General features: G+C 40.4%; 2 protein-coding genes across 4 annotated transcripts in view; both read left to right on the forward strand.

Moving 5' to 3' along the window:
- Positions 1-9,071, forward strand: part of C1H3orf33 (chromosome 1 C3orf33 homolog) — a 29,600-nt gene extending 20,529 nt beyond the window's left edge. For both annotated transcript variants that reach the window (XM_070374365.1, XM_070374372.1), the window contains exons 4-5: positions 1,817-1,977; positions 4,763-9,071. In XM_070374365.1, coding sequence (XP_070230466.1) covers positions 1,817-1,977; positions 4,763-5,164 — 563 coding nt within the window. In that variant the 3' untranslated portion in view covers positions 5,165-9,071. The remainder of the gene's footprint in view (positions 1-1,816; positions 1,978-4,762) is intronic.
- A 9,574-nt stretch (positions 9,072-18,645) lies between these two features.
- Positions 18,646-23,227, forward strand: part of PLCH1 (phospholipase C eta 1) — a 251,435-nt gene continuing 246,853 nt past the window's right edge. For both annotated transcript variants that reach the window (XM_070374381.1, XM_070374404.1), the window contains exon 1: positions 18,646-18,870. The gene's annotated coding sequence lies outside the window, so the exon portion shown is untranslated. The remainder of the gene's footprint in view (positions 18,871-23,227) is intronic.

The raw sequence follows: 23,227 nt of genomic DNA on the forward strand, positions 1-23,227 counted from the left end.
AAAATATTTGATGGATATAACTTACCTTATTCAGTAGATTAGCTTCTGGAAAACTTATGTTTACATTGGTATTGACCATATCATATTTTAAATGCTTAATTGGGACTTTGCTAATTTTAAAGGAATCCCATGACCTTGTTGAAGTGAAGAATTAGGACATTAATACTCAAGGTTGATAGTGTTGATTAGATTCATGTTTTTGGTCCTAAAGATTTGGTTTTAAAGACTAGAGGATACTTTATTGAAAGACAGTTGGTGTTGATGGTAGCATTAAAGGGCTGAAGAGAGGCCTCAGAATCTTTATACTTCCCTTCACTCATTAGGTATTTCATCTAATGATTTCATCTAATCTTTATTATGTGTGTTCTGCCTTAATAAAATTTGTGAATATACTGTATCACAGAGTTTTCTAAGGACATAATCCTCCTACTTACACCTTTTGAAACTTCTCTAACTGAAGCTCTAGGACAAGTTTCAAGAAACCCAAGCCTTAAAGAAAATGATTTTCTATCATCAAATAATATCATGAGAAACTTCTGGGATATCTTTCTGAACTCAAGTGTTACTTTTCCCTAGCAATTAAATGGACAAACTTTATACTTTCAACTATCAATACTTATATAAGAGTATAATATATGTTAAATGTATCATTTCTTTTAAAAAAAGCATTAACTTTTTTTTTTTTTGCCAGCCATTTTCCCTTTTTGGAAAGTTGTAAACTTTTTCTAAAATAAGATCCTATTATTAAAGTTCAATTGGTAAAAATTTTATCCAGAGTTTGCCCAAACAAACTTTCTTAATGCTATGTTGTTGTTCAGTCATGTCTGACTCTGTGACCCTAATGGACTATAGTACGCCAGGCTCCTCTCAGTTCAGTTCAGTTCAGTTGCTCAGTCATGTCTGGCTCTTTGCGACCTGTGAAGTCCAGGCTTCAGTCTGTCAGGCTCCTCTGTCCTCCACTGTCTCCCAGAATTTGCTCAAATTCGTGTTCATTGAGTCAGTGCTTCTATCTAACCATCTCATCCTCTGCTGCCCCCTTCTCCTGTTGCCCTCCATCTTTCCCAACATCAGGGTCTTTTCCACTGAGTCGGCTTTTCTTATCAGGTGGCCAAAGTATTGGAGTTTCAGCTTCAGCATCAGTCCTTCCAATGAATATTCAGGGTTGATTTCCTTCAGGATTGACTGGTTTGATTTCCTTGCTATCCAAGAGACTCTTCTCCAGCACCACAATTTGAAAGTATCATTCTTTAGCGCTTTACCTTCTTTATGGTCCAACTCTCACATCCATACATGACTACTGGAAAAACCATAGCTTTGACTATATAGACTTTATTACTTGGAATATAAATTGATAAAATCCTATCTGGAAATAAGTTTTATAAACTGTATAAAAATAATGTTGACATTAATATTTATTGAGTTGGGAAAACAGCCTCAGTAAATTCAGTGAAAAAGCAGTTTATACGGTTTTATTGATAGTAGGAGCCTATATTATTGAACGACGTGACTTGTAGCTTTATGTGTATGTGTACATAGAAATAAATCTGGAAGATTTTTTTTTAAAAAAAGATAAATTGGTTAAACCCCACATCCTGTTCTGGATCTTACTGAAATTAGTTTTTTAAATTATTCCATCTGTTACCTACTTGTATTGTTTTAAAAGACAAGTTGACTATAGAAATAAATGGATCTACATCTAGAGAGTCTGGGTATTTATAAGTAACATATCCAGTTGTGTTTTGAAGCACAAATGACTTTGGAATTTGCTTTTGCAATTGTGATATTAAAGGTAAACTCTTCTACCTAACCTTTTTAGAAGAACCATGTGGCGTTTTGCTGATTAAGTTGGCTGGAGTAGAACTTACTGAAACTGGGAAGGTGTGGTTACAAAAAGAGCTAAAACCTTCCCAAGTACTATGGTTCCAACTTCTTGGAAAGGAGAATTCAGCACTCTTTTGCTACCTTTTAGTGAATAAGGTAAGTAGTGTGAAGAAAGAACTAACAATATTTTATTCTTATTATTTATGCATAAGTGAAAAGTGAAAGTGTTAGTCATTCTGTCGTGTCTAACTCTTTGTGACCCCATGGACTGTAGCCCAATATATAAACACATCATTAATTAGAACCTTGATTATATAATGAAACAGGTTTTCTTTTGTCTTTTGTAACTACTACTGCTAGTGATTATATATAAGGAACCAGGTTTCATATATAAATTTTTCTATAAAATTTATTATAGAAAATGTTTATTACAGAAAAATAAAAAATTAAGAAAAAGTAAAAAACTTCAAATTATTAATGACTGGCTATTGCTTATTTAAAGAGTATCATATATTTATTTATGGACAAGTGTATTATATCACACTTGTTATAAACCACTTGTTGAGTGTGGTGTCAACTGGTAGTTGCAAAGAGCAAGGATGTTTTCTGAAGGTAAATATTGCTCATTCTGATCCAATACCTTGTAGAAAGGTATGACTTAACATGTAAGTCTTTGAACTCTAAAAGCATTGAGCATATTTAATATTACTGGACATATTTAAATGGAGCCTATTTAAGTACTATTTACTTTTTTTAAAAAAAATACTGTTTATGATCCATAGTCAGTCATTGCTTTAGAATTTCCTTACTTTTGTGATTGACCATAGCCATTCTGTCGGAGAAGGCAATGGCACCCCACTCCAGTACTCTTGCCTGGAAAGTCCCATGGACGGAGGAGCCTGGTAGGCTGCAGTCCTTGGGGTCACTAAGAATCGGACACGACTGATCGACTTCACTTTCTCTTTTCACTTTCATGCATTGGAGAAGGAAATGGCGGCCCACTGCAGTGTTCTTGCCTGGAGAATCCCAGGGACAGGGGAGCCTGGTGGGCTGCTGTCTATGGGGTCACACAGAGTCAGACACGACTGAAGTGACTTAGTATAGCATAGCATAGCCATTCTGTAACTGGGAATGCCACAGAGCCTCATTGCTGTTGCTGTGTTACTGTCTTGAGTTCTTCAATGTGCCTTCCTCCAAATTTCTTTTGGTGGACGATTACTGAAAAAAGGACATGGAAAAATGAAATAGTTGAAACGTTAATATGAAAGAATTAAGAATTGTTTTTTTAACTTACATTATTATGACAGCATTAAGGGTAGTTTTTCTTTTAAAGTTCTTTATTATACTACAAGTGAGAATAATCTGAAGAAAAATAATAATCTCACACTAAAGTGATTAGAATGGTAACCATTTTAATTATAAAAAGCTTTCTGAATTAATAGAACACCTAATGAAATCCATTAATTTTTGCATGTCCAGGTCATATTCAGTTCTTTCAAAATAAGAATTATCCAACCTTGATTGGTTGAGGCATCTATATTTAACTAAGTTGATAATACAAAATTATATAAAAATCCCAAAGGCCTTATTCAAATATTAACTTCTCTTTTAAATTGAGAAGTATGTATTATTTATTCTCAAACCCCGCTATGGAATCATTTTATTCCCATATAAAGGTGGGACTCTGAGTAACCAAGTGGAAAAGCTGGTATTGAAGTCCAGCTTCTTGGGGCTCCTGAGCCCGAACTTTACCTTTTCTGTCATTACCTTATACCAGACTATACGCATATTTCAGTATTTATTTCTGTTGAACTTTTCTGTAGTGTGAGGTTGAATTTTAATTATTCTCATTTTGGTTCAGCTCATTAAATTTAAAAGATTGAGACAAATATGATATACCCTTTAAAACTGTATTTGTTAGCTGCTTATCATCATGTACCAAAAGTTACTGCATTTAAAGAAACAAAAGTTTCCTATATTCTTTTAATCTTAGAAAATGTTTACTACTTTAAACCTTTAGTTTTCACATTAAAAAATTTTAACTGTGAATTACTTGTCTAATGAAGCTATAAAATTTCTAACACCTTGTTAAAATTAATCTTAAATTAAAATCCCAGAGGGACTGTGGAAACAGCTAAGCAGGATCTCTTTTATATTGTAAATTAGTAAGGGGAAAAATGTTCCCATTTATCTGGTTTCACTAGGCAGTGAGGCATAACTAAAATTTCTTGAAGTTTGAAGATTCAAGGGCCAGGGCTATTTTTGTGTTCATTATTTTATGGGCCATCTTTTAAAAACATTCTTACATGCCAGGCCTTGCTAAACACTGAAATTCTGAACCTAATTTAACAGTTCTGTGATGCTTCAGTCCATTTTGCATTTGTCTACTTTTCAGTTTTGTTAATTTCTTTTTCTGTGGCCTCCTGTCATTTTCCCTAACTGGTGTGTGCTCCATTCTCTATTCAAACATCAACCAAAAAATCAAAAATCTCTTTTCATACTTTATCGCTTCTACACACTTTTGAGTTAGGTGACCAGTGAACCTGTGGAGAGCTATGTGTTATAAAAGAGTCAGTTGTCTTTGAGCAAAAGTTTCATCTAGTAATGAAATTCTTGGATTTAACATTAGCTGTTTTAAGCTCTTAAGGACCCCTTTGCATATATATGTATATGTATGTGTGTGTGTAAATATATATATATGTATATTTTGTGGCTATACCACATGCCATATGGGAGCCCTACCAGGGATCAAACCCATGCCCCCTGCCGTGGAAGCACGGATTCTTAACCTTTGTGCCACCATGGAAGTCCCATCATTTATATTTTTGACTTTTCTCTGGAGGACTCAAATTGCAGATTGACTGATTTTAAACTAAATAAGGTACTATGGGTATATTAGTAATTTTATTAAATAATTGGTTTGTGTTATTTTTTATTCAAGGGTAGATTTTTTAGTGTGAATCTGAATGAAGAAATCCTGAGAAGAGGTCTTGGCAAAACTGTTCTTGTTAAGGGGTTAAGTCATGATTCTAAAATCTACTGGAGAATTCACAGAAATTTACTTAAAGCTGAATTAACAGCCTTAAAAAAAGGAGAAGGAGTATGGAAGGAAGACTCTGAAAAAGAAAGTTATTTGGAAAAACTGAAAGGTTCCTGGAGAGAAATATGGAAAAAAGACAGTTATTTAAAAAAAAATGGATCAGATTTCAACTTGAAAAAAGAAAGTTATTATGACAAATTTAAAAGGTCTTATGAAACATGGAAAGAGACCGTGAATAACTACTCGTTAATACTGAAGTTCAGAGAGCTTATGAGTCGCATACACTTGCGTAGAAAAGAATGAAATATTCCAAGCTGTCTGGGGGTGACCTACTCCAAAAAGAATAAAACGTGTAATTATAATGGATATTTTTCATTGAGTTGAAATGGGAAATTTCCCCAGAAGATCAAAGTTGCATTCTAATGGTATTTAAATATTTAAGAGATGATTCTTTGTACATGTAATATCAGAGTAATGTAAATAAATTGTGGTTAATATAGTATGGTTTTAAGAAGAATGAAACACTCCATAAAAGTTACAGGTTGGGCTTCCCTGGTGGCTCAGTGGTAAAGAATCCACCTATCAATGCAGAAAACAACTAAGCCTGTCCAGCACAACTACTGACCTGTACGCTAAAGCCCAGGAGCTGCTACTACTGAATCCCTGCGCCCTAGCGCCTGTGCTCCTCAACAGGAGAAGCCACCACAATGAGAAGCCCATGAACTACAAATGAGAAAAGCCTGAGCAGCAGTGATGACCCAATGGAGCCAAAAAAAAAATTTTTATCAGGTTGAAGGAGATATACATATAATGATAGTACATGAAGAGAAAGTTTAACTACTGGCCGTTGTATTATTTTAGTCATTTGGGGCAGCCATATTTAGCTTTTGTTGAAAGACAGTATTTGTTTATTTTGCCGGTTTTTTCAACTTTGATTACTTATAATGAAGGAACTCTTTAGGCAGCATGTCTGAGGCTGCTCTTTCTTTTTCACTGCTCTCTAACTGCTTGTGAATTTGGGGCAGAGCCACAAGGGAAGGTCACTTAGACCATTTCTAGTAATAAAGAGTAGCTTATTTCCACCTATTGTTAGATGAGGGGGACAGTCCTGAGAACAAAAGCACAAAAGTGTTGAGGATGGCAGCACAGAGACGGGAAAGAACAGGGATGCCTTCTGACATTGTCGAGATCCCGAGGACTTGAACTCTCTTGCCTCCCAATTTCTCATTATGCAAGGTAATACATTTCTTTCTTTTTTAGAGCCAGTTTGAGTGGCTTTGAGGATGTGGCATACAAAAACATGTACTTGCTGCTAAAATCTTCCTGACATTATAAGCTTCTTTCAAAACACCAGCAATGATCTACTCACAGGGTCTCCAGAAGTTTTTCCTAACGGGTTGCAAAGGAACTGACCAAAGTCAGAGGAGTCATCTGGTCCTCTTCATTCTGACTCCTATCAGAATCCGTGATTTAGAAGGGGAAGTTTACTGCTGCTACCTGATTAAAGCAGGAAACTGCTGCTTCTGGGATAAAACATAGCAAGGTAGCATTTTTCTGGTGGTCCAGGGGTTAAGAATCTGCCTGCCACTGTGGGGAACGTGGGTTCCATCTCTGGTCTGGGAAGATTTCACATGCTGAGGGGCAACTAAGCCCCTGTGCCACAACTACTGAACTTGCACTCTACAGCCCTGGAGCCGCAACTACCGAAGCCTGTGACCGAAACGAGAGAAGAGCCCTCACTCACCACAACCGGAGGAGGCCCTCACCTAGCAGTGAAGACCCAGCATAGCCAAAAGGAATAAATAAATACTGTGTTTTTTTTTTTTTTTAAATAAATGTAACCTAAAAAAACCACACACACAGCAAAGTAGATTTCCCAACATTTTCTAATTAAACAACATTAATTTTTAGTGAGGTCTCAAATCTTCCAAAGTTCTTTTTGTGTGCGTAACTTTATTTCATCATCTTTGGGGTAGGATAGGAAGTTATGTGGTAGATTTTGTTCCCTGGATCTAATGCCTCAATAGCTTTCTATTTTGTTTTAAGGGAATGTGTTATTTTTGTTTACAGAGATGTTAAGATTTTTATTTACAGAGATGTTAAACTAGTTTTGTGGCAAGCTCCTGAGCCTTTCCCCTCGCCTCAGTTTGCCTCCAAGTGATGTCAGATCTCATCATAGTTATCACTGGAATTAGTTCTGATGACCTCTGCCAGCTCAGCCAGTGCACTGTGATCTTTCCAGTTGAACTGTTTGAAGGCGGGGCTGGTGAAGCCCCTCCTGAGGACTGTGTAACCTGGTCTATTCTTTTCCTTGAAGAGATAGTGACCTGAAAGTGAGTGAAGTCGCTCAGTTGTGTCCGACTCTTTGCGACCCCACGGACTGTAGCCTACCAGGCTCCTCCCTCCATGGGATTTTCCAGGCAATAGTACTGGAGTGGAGTGCCATTTCCTTCTCCAGGGGATCTTCCCGACCCAGGGATCAAACCTGGGTCTCCTGCATTGTAGACAGACGTTTTACCATCTGAGCCACCAGGGAAGTTTGAAGAGATAGTAGGGAACACTAATTAAACCAGCTTTTGGTCCAAGGGCAAGATGAACTGGATAACTGCAGAGAGGCTAGATCTTTGTCATTGGGGATGGTTATAACAGGACTATCTAAAAATGTGAAAAAGTCCATTTAGGCTAAATTTCTGACCAAAGTCTAGGTTCTTAACCTTTTTCAAATAGAGGATTTACTGCTACTTAAAAAAAAATTAATTAATTAGTTAGTTTTTGATTGTGCTGAGTCTTCGTTGCCGCGTTTGGGCTTTCTATAGTTGCAGAAAGTGTGGGCTACTCTCTCGTTGTGGTGTGAGAGCTTCTCATGGCAGCCGCTTCTCTTGTCGTGGAGCACAGGCTCTAGAGCATGTGGGCTTTTAATACTTGTGGCATGTGGACTCAGTGGTTGTAGCTCCTGGGTTCTAGAGCACAGGCTCAGTACTTGTGGCACACAGACTTAGTTGTTCCTTGGCATGTGAGATCTTCCTGGACCAGGGATCGAACCTTTGTCTCCTGCATTGGCAGGTGGATTCTTTACCTCTGAACCACCAGAGAAGCCCAAGGATTTACTACTTCTTGGTCTCTTGCCTTCAAAAATAACAGGGTCCATGACCACCTTTCCCCTTGGCTTTCTTTTTTTGGTATTTTGGGTATTTAGGCTCCTTTACTTTTTAAATATATTTCTATGACATGAATTTAGTTCTTACAGTATTTCTAAAGGATTGGATTATTATGGTCCTTTTCTATTTTGTCTTAGATCCACATTTCCTTTTGCGGGTTTTATTTATTTTTCATTTTAAAATCATACTTTCTAAAAAATATTTATTTATTTATTTGGCTGCATCAGGTCATAGTCGCAGTGCACAGGTTTAGTGGCTCTGTGGCATGTGGCATATGGGATCTTAGTTCCCCAGCCAGGGATTGAACCTGCATTGTGGATTCTTAAACACTAGACTGCCAGGAAAGTCCCTACACTTTTTATATATGAAATGCTGATAGCATTACTAGTTTTATCATAATTAACAGTAAACAAGTCTTGAGAAAAGAGTGAAAGCTAGTCCCATATATATCATTCAGCACTGGTCATTTTTGGCAGCCAAAAGCATATTCCACCAACATCCAGAGGAGGAAAACAGACATCCAAGGGCTCCTTACATGTGGCTTTCTGTTTGTGGTGCTAGTGTTTCTGTTAGTTCCATCCATGAGACAGACAAGTTCTGGCTCTCTTCTAGCACATTAGGTCACAGTTGCTGTTCATTGAGGAGTCTGTAAGGCTTTCTGTCATTGTCCCCAGGCTTGGGAGATTAACTCTTCTTTTCCCACTTGCTTGACTCCCAATGCAATCTAGTTCACAGCCTTTAACTGCTGGATTCCTACCATCTAGGGTGGGAAGTGCCCTCTCTATAGCTGGAGGAAAGAAGCATCCTTATCTCCAAACACAAAGGGATGCCAAGAGGATTCCTAACAAACAGGCTTGCTAAATTTCCCCCCAGTAAATGTACTACGATTACCTTACTCCTTTCCTATCATATTCCTCCACAACTGCATACTCTTCCATCAAACCTACCATAAAGTACTCAGGTCTATTTCTTTGGGTCTTTATTTCCTTATGAAGCCTCTTGTGTCACATAAAACTTGTATTAAATAAATTTGTGTGCTTTTCTCTTGTTAATCTTTGTCAGTTTAATTTTCAAACCCAGCCAGAGACCCTCAGAAGGTCAAGGAAAACTTCTCCCCACTCACACCACAAAGAGTCGGAAAAGCCATCTCTACCCCAGCTATCCCAGAAGCAGGTGCATCTCCTTGGTATGTCTGCCATCACCTTTAATGGTGACTTAAGCAATAATAGTTCTGTTGGTGCCCTGAACTTCTGAAATGCTGTTTCTTGGCTTCTTGAAATATGGCCTGTTCCAGGGAAGAAGGAGGAGAGGAGGTCAGAGTGAACCTCTGCTTTTGCTGCTTTTTCAAACTCCTTAAGCTTAAAATATTCAGTATACTAAGGTGCCATATTTTGGGGGGAGTGTGTTTGTGTCTCTATGCTCAGTCATGGCTGATTCTTTGTGACCCCATGGACTATAGCCTGCTAGGCTTCTCTGTCCATGGAATTTCCCAGGCAAGAATACTGGACTGGGTTGCCATTTCCTTCTCCAGAGGATCTTCCCGACCCAGGGATCAAACCTGTGTTTCTTGCATCTTCTGCATTGGCAGGCAGATTCTTTACCACTGTAGCACCTGGGAAGCCCATATTTTGGGGGTAGCATGTCTTGAACACCAGCAGTGGTTTGGAACTTTTCTAATGTTACCAAGGTAGCTATTTCAATGAAGGCAAACCACAGGAAGAAAGTAATGCAAATTTATGAGAAGACTGAAGAAAATAAAAAGCCCAGGGTTAAAAATTAAAATGTCAATAGATATTTTAAGGTAAAATAGTAAAAAAACTTAATAAATGAACCATATTTCTATTCCAAAATGGTTCTTGAGCTCACTCATTTACCTTCTTTTCAAATTATGTCAAAATATCAAAGAAAGAATGGAGAAAAATGGTATCAAAGTTGGAAGGCTGTATTAATAAGGCCTTTAATTAGCTAGATATTTTGAAGTTTTGCAAACTATGATGAAAAGAGTTTGACTGAGATACTGATGATTCTAGGGTTCATTATTCCTCAGGAAAGAAGGTGAGTTCCCTCTAGGAAGTAAGTCCCTGCACCAGTTTGGGATCTCTGAGTGATGTGAATTCCTCTTGCTCAGGTCTTGAGGTGGGCTTCCCTGGTGGCTCAGCTGGTAAAGAATCCACATGCAATGTGGGAAACCTGGGTTAGATCCCTGAGTTGGGAAGATCCCCTGGAGAAGGAAATGGCTACCCACTCCAGTATTCTAGCCTGGAGGATTCCATGGACAGAGAAGCCTAGCAGGCTATAGTCCATGGGGTCGCAAAGAGTCAGACACGACTGAGCGACTTTCACTGAGGAAGTTCCTCATGATCTGGAAGCCTAAGGCCGCATGTCAGTTCATCCAGTTTAATGTATAACACAGAGAGAAAATAGGATGTCAATAGTTTCTAGAATATGTTCCAACCTGCTGGACAGGGATAACAATGCCTCCCAGTCTTGGCAGTGTGCACATTTCTTAGTCAATCTGGATGCCCAGTTCTGCTCTCTGGAAGATTACCTTTACCTTTCATAGCCTCTTCACAAGGGGGAGGATCTACCCTTTGAGGGCTGGGCAACTTCAGAAGCTCCTTTCTGTTGCTGTGGGTTCATGGTCAAAGGGTTGAGCAATCACATACATTTTTTTTTCTCCCACAGGTTTAAATCTTTATGGTTTTGAGATCTATCAGTGTACTGAAAACTACTGCTTTTCCTTATTTTCATTTAAAAGAAAATTATTTATTTGGCTGCTCTGGTCTTAGTTGCGACCTGCAGGATCTAGTTTCCTGACCAAGGGTTGAACTTGGTCATCCTGCATTGGGAGTGCAGAGTCTTAACCACTGGAAGGCTAGGGAAGTCCCTTTTCACTTTTAAGGAACATTGTGGAACCACGTTTTTCAGCTGTAGGTCATGAGCTCTAATTAATGAGATGGACATCAGTTTAATGTGTTGTTGCTGCTGCTGCTGCTGCTGCTAAGTCACTTCAGTCGTGTCCGACTCTGTGCGACCCCATAGACGGGCAGCCCACCAGGCTCTCCCGTCCCTGGAATTCTCCAGGCAAGAACACTGGAGTAGGTTGCCATTTCCTTCTCCAATGCATGAAAATGAAGAATGAAAATGAAGTCGCTCAGTCGTGTCTGCCTCTTTGTGACCCCATGGACTGCAGCCTACCAGGCTCCTCTGTCCATGGGGTTTTCCAGGCAAGAGTACTGGAGTGGGGTGCCATCGCCTTCTCCGTAATGTGTTGTTACTAGCAATTAAAAAAGATAAAGAAACAGAACAATATATGAGTGCATGGCACATAACAAAAATAAGTGTTTTTAAAAAAAAAATTTTTTTTTACAAATATGTTTGAATGTGTGTACTGGCTTGGAATGCAAAACTATATGGATTACTGAAAGTCACAAGAGAAGCTTTCATTCTCCAACAAGCTCTTCTGGAGAATCCTAATCTGTAGATTTATGTAACTAAGTTAGCACTACAGCTAATTCAGGCAGAAGTGAGATTTTTAGAAATTGAGGTACTGGGATCATTACTTCTATTTTCTGTTCTGTTTTATTATTAAAACAGTTTGTAGAGACTGTCAATGAAATTAAGTAATTAGCGCCCTCTTCTGTTCTTTAACACCACTGCTGCTGCTGCTAAGTCACTTCAGTCGTGTCTGACTCTGCAACCCCATAGACGTCAGCCCTCCAGGCTCCCCGGTCCCTGGGATTCTCCAGGCAAGAACACTGGAGTGGGTTGCCATTTCCTTCTCCAATGCATGAAAGTGAAAAGTGAAAGTGAAGTCGCTTAGTCGTGTCAACACCACTACACATACCTATTTCAAAGAATCCCTGGTGGCTCAGATGGTAAAGAATCTGCCTGTGATGCGGGAGACAGGTTTGATCCCTGGGTTGGGAAGATCTCTTGGAGAAGGGAATGGCTACTCACTCTAGCATTTTTGCCTGGAAAATTTCATGGACAGAGGAGCCTAGTGGGTTACAGTCCATGGGATCACAAAAAGTTGGACATGACTGTATGACTAACACTTTCACACATATTCATTTTAGCACTTGACACGTTGTATTAATATGTAGGAGATCTACGGGATCTTCTTTCACGTCTGAGGTATAGTGCATCCTGTTACTCAAACCATCCCTTATAAATTTTAAATCATTTCTGCTCCTTCCACTGCATTTAGCTTAGTTGCTTGCTTATTGGGAACTATGCTGCTGCTGCTGCTAAGTCACTTCAGTCGTGTCTGACTCTGTGCGACCCCATCCTGTCCCTGGGATTCTCCAGGCAAGAACCCTGGAGTGGGTTGCCATTTTCTCCAATGCATGAAAGTGAAAAGTGAAAGTGAGGTCGCTCAGTCGTGTCCGACTCTTAGCTACCCCATGGACTGTGGCCCACCAGGCTCCTCTGTCCATGGGATTTTCCAGGCAAGAGTGCTGGAGTGGGGTGCCATTGCCTTCTCTGATTGGGAACTATAAATATTCATTTAAAAGAAAGGAACCAAATAAGGAATGAAGTGGACCATTACAGCAGTGCCTTCTCATTCTGACCAAAACTTGTTTTTCCAGTCTAATTTCCCCTTGTACCTCTCATGATCTTACACCAAGAAAATTGATTTGCCTTAAATAGTCTGAAGGAACATTTTTTAAGCTAGTCAAATTTGAACATGATATTTTGAACAGATCAAGCCCCCAAGTACATATTTAGTTTAAATATGCAAGTAAATGAAACAAAAACTAACATATGGTTTTTAAAACGCAGTTTTTCCTTTCACTATGTTTGTGTGGGAAAACCTAACCATTTGTTGTCTGGTTTAAAAAAAAACAACTGTTACTAATAGAGATTGCATGCTTCATTAGGATTCCAAATAGTCCTGGAAATAGAATTTTCCTCATGGTGTAAATTGCCTTCCCAGCCCCCAGCTTTCAAAGTTTTGGAATTTGTATTGTCTCACCAGTTTCTTCATTTTTCACTCTGCAATATGATTTGCCCATGTGCCTAAACTTTTGTTCAGTGACTATAAAAATAATTCCTGTATTAGATGACTGGTCTGCAATTAGACTTTGATTATATTATGGGATTCTGCAGGAATTTGTAATAGTATGGGAGGGGGAAATCCCAGTATATTCCCTAAGGGAAATATGTAATGTCAAAGTTTCAATATTATTTCTTAGGCTGTAGGAAGCACTTCAATTATATGTCTGTCCTGCCCATCAGGCTCTGGCCATCTTGAAAGCGTAGATATTGGCTCTGTGGGAGGTCTTTCTGGAAACAAAACACATAGAAGCTGAGTTGTGAAGCTTTTAAGAGGAAGGAGAGGGGACTCTGTCCTTCTCTGACACTATTGTTTCCTCCAAAATACTTCATTCTGCTCCCCAACTCCCAACAACAACACAAGTTGGGAAGAAACAGAAGATGGGAGAGTTCACATTAATTAGCATGCTTTCTTCCTTTTACAAAGTATTCATTCTGTGCTAGGAACTGAAACTCTTGAGATGTATAATTGGTTATAAGAAAATCTTAGTTGAATCTAAGGACTTAGGCGGGCATAACTCAGCTACTTTACCTTTATTCACATTCAGCATTCACAGGATGAATCTCTTTCCCAAGGTATTAAAATAGGGAACCTGGAGTTTAGAATTCGGATATCTAGTCCAGACTCATTCTTGATCTTGACAATTTAACCTATATTTTTTCGTTATTTGTAAGGTGAAAATTGCATTTGCTTTTAATATTTTTGACATTTCCATATAAAAGGGGAAACAATTATATAGGCTTGTTATAGAAAAAGCATATGAATAGCCTATTTTAAAATGTTATTTATTGTCTATTGGTAAGGAGTTTGGGGGCTTCCCTCATGGTACAGACAGTAAAGAATCTGCCTGCAATGCAGGAGATCTGGGTTCGATCCCTGGGTTGGGAAGATACCCTGGAGACGGGAATGGCAACCCATTCTAGTATTCTTGCCTGGAGAATTCCATTGACAGAGGAGCGTGGCAGGTTACAGCCCATGGGGTCACAAAGAGTCAGACATAACTGAGCGACTGAACAGTAACAAGAAGAAGGAGTTTACCCTTAAAACATTTTTTTCTTTTGTAGGCAAAATATGTTTCAGTTTGTAGTTTGTTAGCATTTAAAAGCTTGAAATGGGTTGCCAATAAAAACAGTAAACATAACTGACATTTTTGAGAGCTAATTTTGTACTAGACGCTTTGCTAAGAGCACATATATTGGTCTTCAGTTTAGTTATTTTGGAGGCATGCATTTCTTTCATTAACTAACATTGTAGAACCGCAGAAATGTGTTTATTATCAATTTAAGTATTCCAGTGAATTTTCCACATTCCTGAATAGATAAAAGATTACCAAAATATTAATAATTGTTGAACCTGGATAATACAATACCTAGAGTGTCCTTATACTATTCTGCTTTTGGGTATGTATGAAATTTTCCATAGTAAAAAGTGAAAAACAAACCAAAACCCATAATACAATCCCATCATCCAAGATCATCCATCTTGCTTATGTTCCTTTCTTTCCATCTCCTGCTCCATATGACAGTTGGCCACATATGTGGATACACGTCTCTCAAGCTGGGGAGGGAAAGACCAGTGACACTTACCCTGGTCTGCCCACTACCCCCTACCCCATCCTTCTTGATGGACTTAGGAAGTTTCTCTTCTCATTTTTCTCCCTCTCATATGGGTATGAATCTGTACAAAACGTGTGCTGTCTTTCTTTGGTGGCACATTCAGGAGAGGGTACTTAGGGGACACCTGCTCTTTTCATCTGCCAGATTCTCCTCCTACCCTTATTTGGGAAGAGCAACCCCTTTCCTATGGTGAGCAAATCCTCCCCCAAGTTCTGGTGGGGCTGTTCCTCATAATATTCCACCTAGCTCTGGGGAGGCATGGGTATCAGGAGTGGGACACATATATACTCTGTTGATGACCAAAATAATTGATCTATATAGATGGACACATGACTTGAAGCAGGTCATTTAGAATCCTTTCAATCTTATTTACAGATGGTAAAAGCAGGAAGGCCTCCCTCCCACCCCCAATTCCTCCAGGGTGTTAGCTGAGATGGTTGAAGCCTGGAGCTGTCCCTGGCCATGCTCCACCCCCACCAGCCTATAGAGGACGCTCATGTGTAGTAGGAGAGAATACAATCAAAACTTTGGAAAAAAGCAGAGAAAGAGTAGGAACAAAAGTGAGAATGAGCGTAATGATGACTGAACTCCAGGATCCAGTCATTACTGCAGCCCTTATCCTTTCTCCTGTCCTAAGTTAGGAGTCAGCACATTGCCTTTTGCCCTCAAGCTAATTTGAGTTGGGATTTTAATCTAAAAGTCTTCATCATTACAGGGAGCAGATCTGTGACAGCTACTGCTCTGTATTTCAGGAGTACTATCTATATTCCAGCTAAGACTTCAGCAACGCCTGGTACATGGCAAGTGCTTCAGACATAAGTGTTGAAAGCTCAATAGGTCTTCCTTGATAATTGTTAAGCTCTTTGGTCATCCTCTTGATTTCTTGGTGCATTGATTAAAATAGAATATTCATCTCCTTCACTCTCTTGTTTCATGCTGGTAACTTAAAGATTTGATTTGAGTCTCTCAAACACAGCTATTTTTGCAACTGAAAGCATGATTTTTTTGCACAACTAGAGAAAGCTATTTCCAACACAGATTTCTAGTTCAGTTTTCTAAGAACTCCGTAAGATTTGCAGCACAGCGGGCCCACCGCAAGGCACATCAATCATCTCCCGTTTATCAGGCACCTTTTACAGGATTTTCTGTGATCCTGGTGTCAGTGCGCACTGTGTATCAAGGCAGAGGTGATATGGAGGAGTCTGGCAGCTATTTAGAAGGGAGGCCAGGCAGTGCCATGCCAGTATAATTAATGAGAGTCATCGCTCTGAAAGCCAGAGGAGAGTGGGGGTTGGGAAGGATGTCTTTCACCAGTCAATGGCATTTAAGAAAAATTGGTGCTTTCATAGCCCTTTTACTGCTGTGAGGAGGTTAAGTCAAAGGAGTGCTGTAAAGGGCTTTCTGTAACTCCCTGCGAGGATGGAGGTCCCTGTGTATGGGGAAGCAGGGAGAATTCAACCCCAGATTTTTCAGCAAGGCTGATTTCAACCTTGAATTGAGCTCCCAGCAGGAGTTCCTTATGCTTGGAAATCCTTACTAAAAGATTATAGCTTACGTGACCAAGAGACCAGTCAAAAAAGGTACTTTATTACTATTTGGGACTTATGTTTTACCTGCTCAAAGAAGTGTTAACCTAGGTCCCATTTTCTCCAATTCCCTTGTAACCAGTGAAGGAAGAATGGGGTGTTATTTGGTTTGTTTTCCTATGGACTGTTCAGTAACCATGGAAGGGGTTGTGTAACCTAGAGAAGCTGTTTACTACCCACTGTCTAATCCCTTTGTTATCGTTCTCCTTGATTGTCACAAGCAGGGGAAAATAGTTCTGTCCTGCTTCTAAAAACTTAGTGTAACAACCACGTTTTCTTGGTTTTAGTTAGTAATTTTTCTCTGATTAATGGTGAAAGAAAGACTCAGAGGGAAAAGCTACATTAAAAGATTTATGGATATATACACTTAAGACCATGATGAAGTATGATTCACACCAACTTCAGAATGATTGCCTTTGAGGAGAAAGGGAGGGAGAAGGGCCACGAGATGGGGTTTTAGCTGTATCTGGAATGCTTTATTTAAAAAATGAAGGGATGAAGGAATGAAAGTATGATTTGGGTTGTTTGCCTTGTTTTTGGTAGGTTTGAAATATTGTATAATTTAAAAAAATGTAGTGTTCTCAAAATTATGGTAATTGATTAAAACTATCAAAATAAAGGATGCATAGCAAACAAGTGCCCTTGTTCTGAACATTTTTATGCATTTATTTCACCATTTGTCTTCTTCCTATCTGAAAAATTGCAGATGCAAACACAGAAGGTTGGGGGGACATGGATAACTTCTAGGGTTGTGTGAGGGGTTGTCTTGAGTATCTTTCTCCCCCTTTCTTTTTCTTGGGGGAGGGTGCTTCCTAATCACCAGGGAGATTAACAGTCAAACAACTCTCCAAAAAGCAACCTAGGGCTGGAAGGAGGATCTGCTTCATTTCTTCTAAGCTGGGAATTTGCAGCTGGGCCAGAAAATTTGGGACAGTGTCTTTCTATGGAGCCAAAGGACCTTCTACATCTTTTCCCAAACTGATTTCTTCCTGGTACTCCTGGCAGGAAGAAATCCAAGTAACTATTCAGGTGGCTTTTTCCTTTTTTCTGAGAGTCCAGGATCGCCTTCTGGGATAAAGTTTCTTCTTGCCCATGGTGCTTTGCTGTGACATTGTAATTGCCTCTGTTGAATTGAATAATACAAATGGGTTGTTTCTATGGTATCGGCTAAGTGGGATGAAAAGGTGAAACCCTAGATCTTGCGCTGGGAGGTCACGGTGCTACCACCCCCCAACACTAACTGTCCGTCAAAGCTGACCGGCAGCCAGGCCCCCTGTTCTCCGAGCTCTGGCGCTCATTTGTAACTTCCTGAGCAAATTCACGCTTGACAAAGAAAATGACTTTAGTTTATGTTGTCACTAAGCCCAGAAAATCCCTGCCAACCCCCAGCTGCCAGCTTTCCTAGGACCTTCTTATTGGTGGAGAATTTTAAACTGAAGGTGAGTGAGGAGCCGCGTCTCCCAGTCCCTCCCAGCCAGGCTTTGAACTAACAATAGGGCAGGTTGAATGAAGGCTGATAAATGCAAATCCCGGAATGCCGACACCGGATCACAGCGCGACCGCCTGGGTGCGCGCTCCAGCCGTCGCAGCGACCTAGTCACTCGCCACGTCGGGATGCTCGGTAGATTGCATCGTTTTAGCACCACTGGAGTCCCTACTGCTTCCCTCCGCAGGCCCGAGCTCTCGTTCATCGCCTGTGGGCCGCTCGAGTCCCCCTGCCACTAAATTGATCTGATTGAGTAACTGGCATGTTAACTCAGGAGAAGCACCTGGGAGAGGGGGCGGGGAAATAAAAGTGGGCTTTTACCCTCTCTTGCTCAGTTTTAGCTCCACTTTACTCAAAGCAGGTTTTCCTGGTTGTAACAGAATAAGAGATGCTATTTTCTTAGAATGGTAAAAGCAAACAACAACAAAACAAGAGGAGAGATAAGATGAGCAGGTGGGAATTTCCCTTAAAATGTACTTCTGGCACTTTTTACTTCGGTGCAAACTGCCCATAGTCCCTGCTCCCTTCCTTCCCAGTTTCATTTCGCCAGACTCCTTTACTGTCCCACCGCGGACGTTCTTGAGTATCTCAGCCCCGAACTGAGTATCGAGGGGTTTCCCTAGGTTTGGGACCCTTTGAAACTTGAGGGAGAAAACAAAACAACAACAACAAAAAGAGTTCATCTCCAGTACTCCTGACCCTTGGCTGCCGGGGAACCCCTCAAGGAGGTGTAAGCCCTGGGGTCCGGGCCCAGCGCTCAGACCCTCGCACCCAGTCGCTGGGTCCCCTGGCGGTGGCGCCAGCTCCAGTCCGCTCTCCGCGGCTCCAGTTCCTGATTTCCGCCGGAGCTGAGGCCTGGCAGGGAGGGGGCTCCGGAGTGAGTGTGAGGATTTGAATGAGAAAGCAGGTTGTGGCGGCGGCGACCCATTCTGTCCTGCCGGTCTCTGGGGATCTACAGGCTGGTGTGCAGACGAGTCCTTCTGGGGTGCTTTTCTGCTCCTCCACAGGGTTTTGGAGTTGGAGTCACAGGGACCAATAACTCATCAAGCCAGCACTTCGGAGGACTCAGAGGAATCCATCTCTCGAGCACTCAAAGTTGAGCAGGTCAGTGCTTTGGGGGGAGTCGGGGTGGCGGACGGGAAAGAAGAGGACTGGTACTGCAGTCCAGGTGTGCAAGTGGCTGAGTTCCTCTCTCTGCAGTTCCGGCCGGGACACGCTCTTTAGGACAGTGTGAGGTGTGCGAGTGGGGATCCCTCAAACCCCCTGGCGGAGAACTGGACCACAACTGGTCTTGAGGTCCCGTAATTTCGAAGGATGGGTGTGTGAGCCTGCGCCAGGATTTAACTCTCAGGTCTCTTGTGGTGGTAAGTGGGGGTTTATGCACGGTGAGGGGTAAAGCACCGCTCACTGCAGGGTGCTTCACCTCTAGGCGGGCCGCCTGTCTGACCCGCAGTCGCCGCAAAGAGCAGGTCCGCTTTTCCCAGCAAGGGAAGTGCGGTGTCCATTACATTTGGAGTCTCACGAGCTTTTCCTGCGCCCAGTGACCTCACTCAGGACCCTTTCAGAGAAGACCGGGTGCTCTCAGTGCTGGGAGGATTTACTCCATTGCCCTTTCCTGGAATAAACCCGGGGCACCCGAGCGGCGCGGGGCAGGGCGGTGGAGGGTAGTCCTGGACACAGCCGCGCGCTCTGCGCTTGCGTGGGGTTCCCATAGCGACGGCGCCGCGAGTCCGCAAAGCCACCCGGCGTGCCCCAAGCCTTGCTCCCTGTTGAGCGTCTGCGGCGCTCTCTCCCGCTCCCCTAGACTTTTTCTTTGTTATTTGTAACTCGGAATAAGTTTATGATCTCATTTTGACGTTAGGAGTTCAGCATTAGAACAATAACCAGGTAAAATTTTAAAGACCCCCCTCCCACGTCCTAGGGCAATACCGCTTTGATCATCGACGGAAGAGATGAGAAATTGCTTATTGGGACGGTGTTTTGAGATCCACCCCCCCCCCCTTCTTTTAGCCCATGAAAGTGGACCCGAATAAAATATTCTTACTAGTTAAGCAGTTTAAAAAAACATTGGTCAGGTGTTCTTGAGCGTTAAGGGGACAGACCTGTGCCGCTTTCCCGCAGGTGTAGAGACGGGCGTGTACAAACTAGAAGCACCTGTGTCCTCTTTTGGCTTGTTTATGAGAACTGAAGGCGATCCGAAGTGGACCAACGTAAAATGGCAATGAAAAGAAACAAAGGCTTTCCCAGAAGTGATTGTTTTCCAGTTGCTCAGGCGTTTTGATCACTTCTGGGGTTAATCATCTGCAGGGAATGTTTCAAGAAACTTTGACACGAACCAGTCAGATCCCTCAAGCTTCCTGTTGAGAGAGTCACTTTTTCTTAAAATTGAGTCTTGACAACTCCATTGCCCTTAAAGAGTTTCACTTGTTTACGCATAGGTTAGCATTTGGCAAGGGTACACATCTTAAGGGTTATGCAGAAGGAGCTGTAGCTTCTTGTAGTACACTTCTTAAGTTACAACAGTATTTGGCAGCGTGATTGGTATACTTACTTGCTATTAAATAAACATTGGTAAGAATTAACTGCTAATAAATGTATGAAAATGGAATTACTCTTTCTGGGATAAAGTGCAGCATAAAAATACCGTAAGTGTAGTAATACATGAGCACTGTCTTGCTATATCCTATTTTAAAGTAATTTGCCTTCAAGAATAGCAAATGTTTATTAGTAGTAGTATTCAGACAATATCCTTCCACCATCAGCAAATGAAGTCAATGGTAATATGACTTTTCAGATGATTAACAAATAACATGCTGTTAAAGTTCTCTTTCCCATCCCATTCATTATGAATGCCGAGACATTATGCAATCCATCTGGCTCAAACGTTTAGAAGTGTCCAATTAAGTTTTTTATCATTAAAAATATAAAAACTCTTAATTTTCAGGTTCAGATACTTTGTGACCCTATTTTGTGGCTTGTAACTGGCTCCAATTCCCTAATTCTCAGTGACATGTGTTTCTGCTGGTTCCAGGAGGTAAACTGCAGTTTAGCAGATCATGGGATAATGAGACTGGGAGTGCTTGGGGGAAGGCTGGGGAGAAGCCATGGGATGAGACAAAGGGAGGGAAGGTTGATGGGCAGAGCCAGGATTTATAGCTGCACCAGATTATTCATAAAAGCTGTTACAGTCATTGCTTCTGTTTGATACATTTCTCCACATCACCAACATCAATTAAACTTATTTTTAGAATCAGTTTTCTAAATAATTATAAAGACAGTTACAGAAATAGAATATGATAAAGGTGGTTTATATTAGGGTGCTATAATATACTGGGAAAACTCTTAAATCCTTCCTATTTAATTTATTCATTTAGTCAACAGTATTGAAAACCAGTTATATATAAGATATACAATAAAGTGATATATAAGATATAGATAAGTAAACCTAGATTTCTGTTCTCAGTGAACTAAGAATTGTGACTTAATCTGTGAAATAATTTTAATCCTGTTTCAGGTTTTCAGGGAAAAGATGCTATCTGTGGCACTCTTAAGGAGAGCGCTTAAATAAGTGCCAAGCAATCAGACATCTAGATTTGGAAACAAAGGCTTAAACTTTGATAAAAAATATCCTGAACCTTGTTTTTAAGCATTTTAGATGAGTCATATATACAGTAAGAAACATTATGTGCATCTGTCTTTTTACATTTTTGTAATACAGTCTCAACCATAAAACCTGCAGTCTTGGCAAGTGCAGTTCTTGAATTTGGGAGGAAAAGAGAAACCCTGTAATTCTCAGGTTTCTTAGATGAAGATAAGGTGAGTGATTCAGTAGTCCTTTGTTCTGGCTCTGTGTTTCATGACATAATAAACCTCCTGCAGCTCCCTTCTAAGAATAGTTCTGGTCTGCATGCTTGAAAGATCATGACTACTATTTGTCTGAGGAAAAAAAAAAAAGATATAAAATTATGGTAGAAGGTTAAAAGGAATACAATAGGGTATGTGAACATTTTAACTTTTGAACTGGAATAATTTCTAGGCATTTTTCATGCATTTAGACTCCACTGAAATCCATTATAGTCAGGACAAACCTCTGGCATAATAATAACCAAGGTTGACAAACGTTTCCTCTGGTCACTCTTGGGACACAGAAGATGAGGGAGACTGTAGCCTCCTTTTCTTCAGCCTCATGAATCTGCTCAACATTATCAGCTCAGAGAAGCTTGCTAAAGAGCATCGCCATTTGGTTATTGCTCTTTGTTTCAGAAAATCAGACTCAGCTGTGAATTGTGGCCGAAGTGGTGCAGAACTCATTTCTTTGAACAATGCCTCCTCGGCCTGGGAAGCATGTTCTCTCTCTTCACTAGTAGGGGCTTATTCCAGGCTGGCTTTGCTCACAAGGAAAATCATTTAGACACAGTTCAGTGGACACTCACTCACATTTCTTTGATACCCGTGACCATTTTTGTTTAAGGAGAAATCCAGGACTGTTGTGGTAGGGTGTGCCGAATTAGAAGTGCATTTTAAGAAGCCGTGAAGAAGTTTACACAGCTTTGTGTTGTTATCCTCAGGGTCTCTGTCTTCTGTGCTTCAAAGTAAAAGAGGGCAGGATGGACACAGAAGGGACAGCTAAGAAAACTTTTGTAGCAAAGTTAAAGTCTCATCAAGTTCTGCATTTTCAATGCGTTAAAAGCACCAAATGCTTGTGCCTCGTGATCTGTCATGTTACAGAGCAGAAAAATATGTCTACTGTGTTTATTATATGACTCGGGAAGCCAGAGCCCAAGGTTTCCAAAGGATTTCTTAAAGTCCTACAGCTAATAAATGAAAAAACTGGGGTGAAAATGTTATGATTACTAATGATGCTGCTGTTTCTAGGAAATCTAGGGAGGGCGGATATGAAATCCTTTCTCTAGACTTTGGTGTTTGTAATATAAACTTGTTGTAGTTATAAAGTGGTCAAACACCAAGAATGTTTTATGATTTAGTTTAATTTCACTGAGTGGAATTGACAGTGGGTAGCTTCTGATTTAAATATTTGGTTATAAGCAAATGTATGTCATGAGAATGTGTATGGTTCATGTGTATAAACAAGAAAGAGATCTTTTTTAATATGTATTTTGGCCTGAAGAATTCTACTGTGATTAAGACAATGTAAGGGAGAGCAGCGTTTCTGGTTATTATACAGTAAATATCTTAAGGAGTTCTAGAAGAAAAGGAGAAAATGAACATTGATATAGTCCAATCATGTGCCTATGCATTTATTTTAGTTCAACTTTAAAATTCATGAAGAGATTCAGGAATTATTATCCCATACTACTTAATGAAACAGTGAGACTTGGAGATTAGTTTCCTGCCCCAAATCTAAGTGAGTATGAAAGTGTCTTGGAATTAGAACCCAGGTCTGTCTGCCTCCGTGTTCTGTTATGTCATGTTGTCATTCAGAAAAGCAAGGCTAAATTAT

Source organism: Bos mutus, chromosome 1 (genome assembly GCF_027580195.1).
Source record: "Bos mutus isolate GX-2022 chromosome 1, NWIPB_WYAK_1.1, whole genome shotgun sequence".
Lineage (NCBI taxonomy): Eukaryota > Metazoa > Chordata > Mammalia > Artiodactyla > Bovidae > Bos > Bos mutus.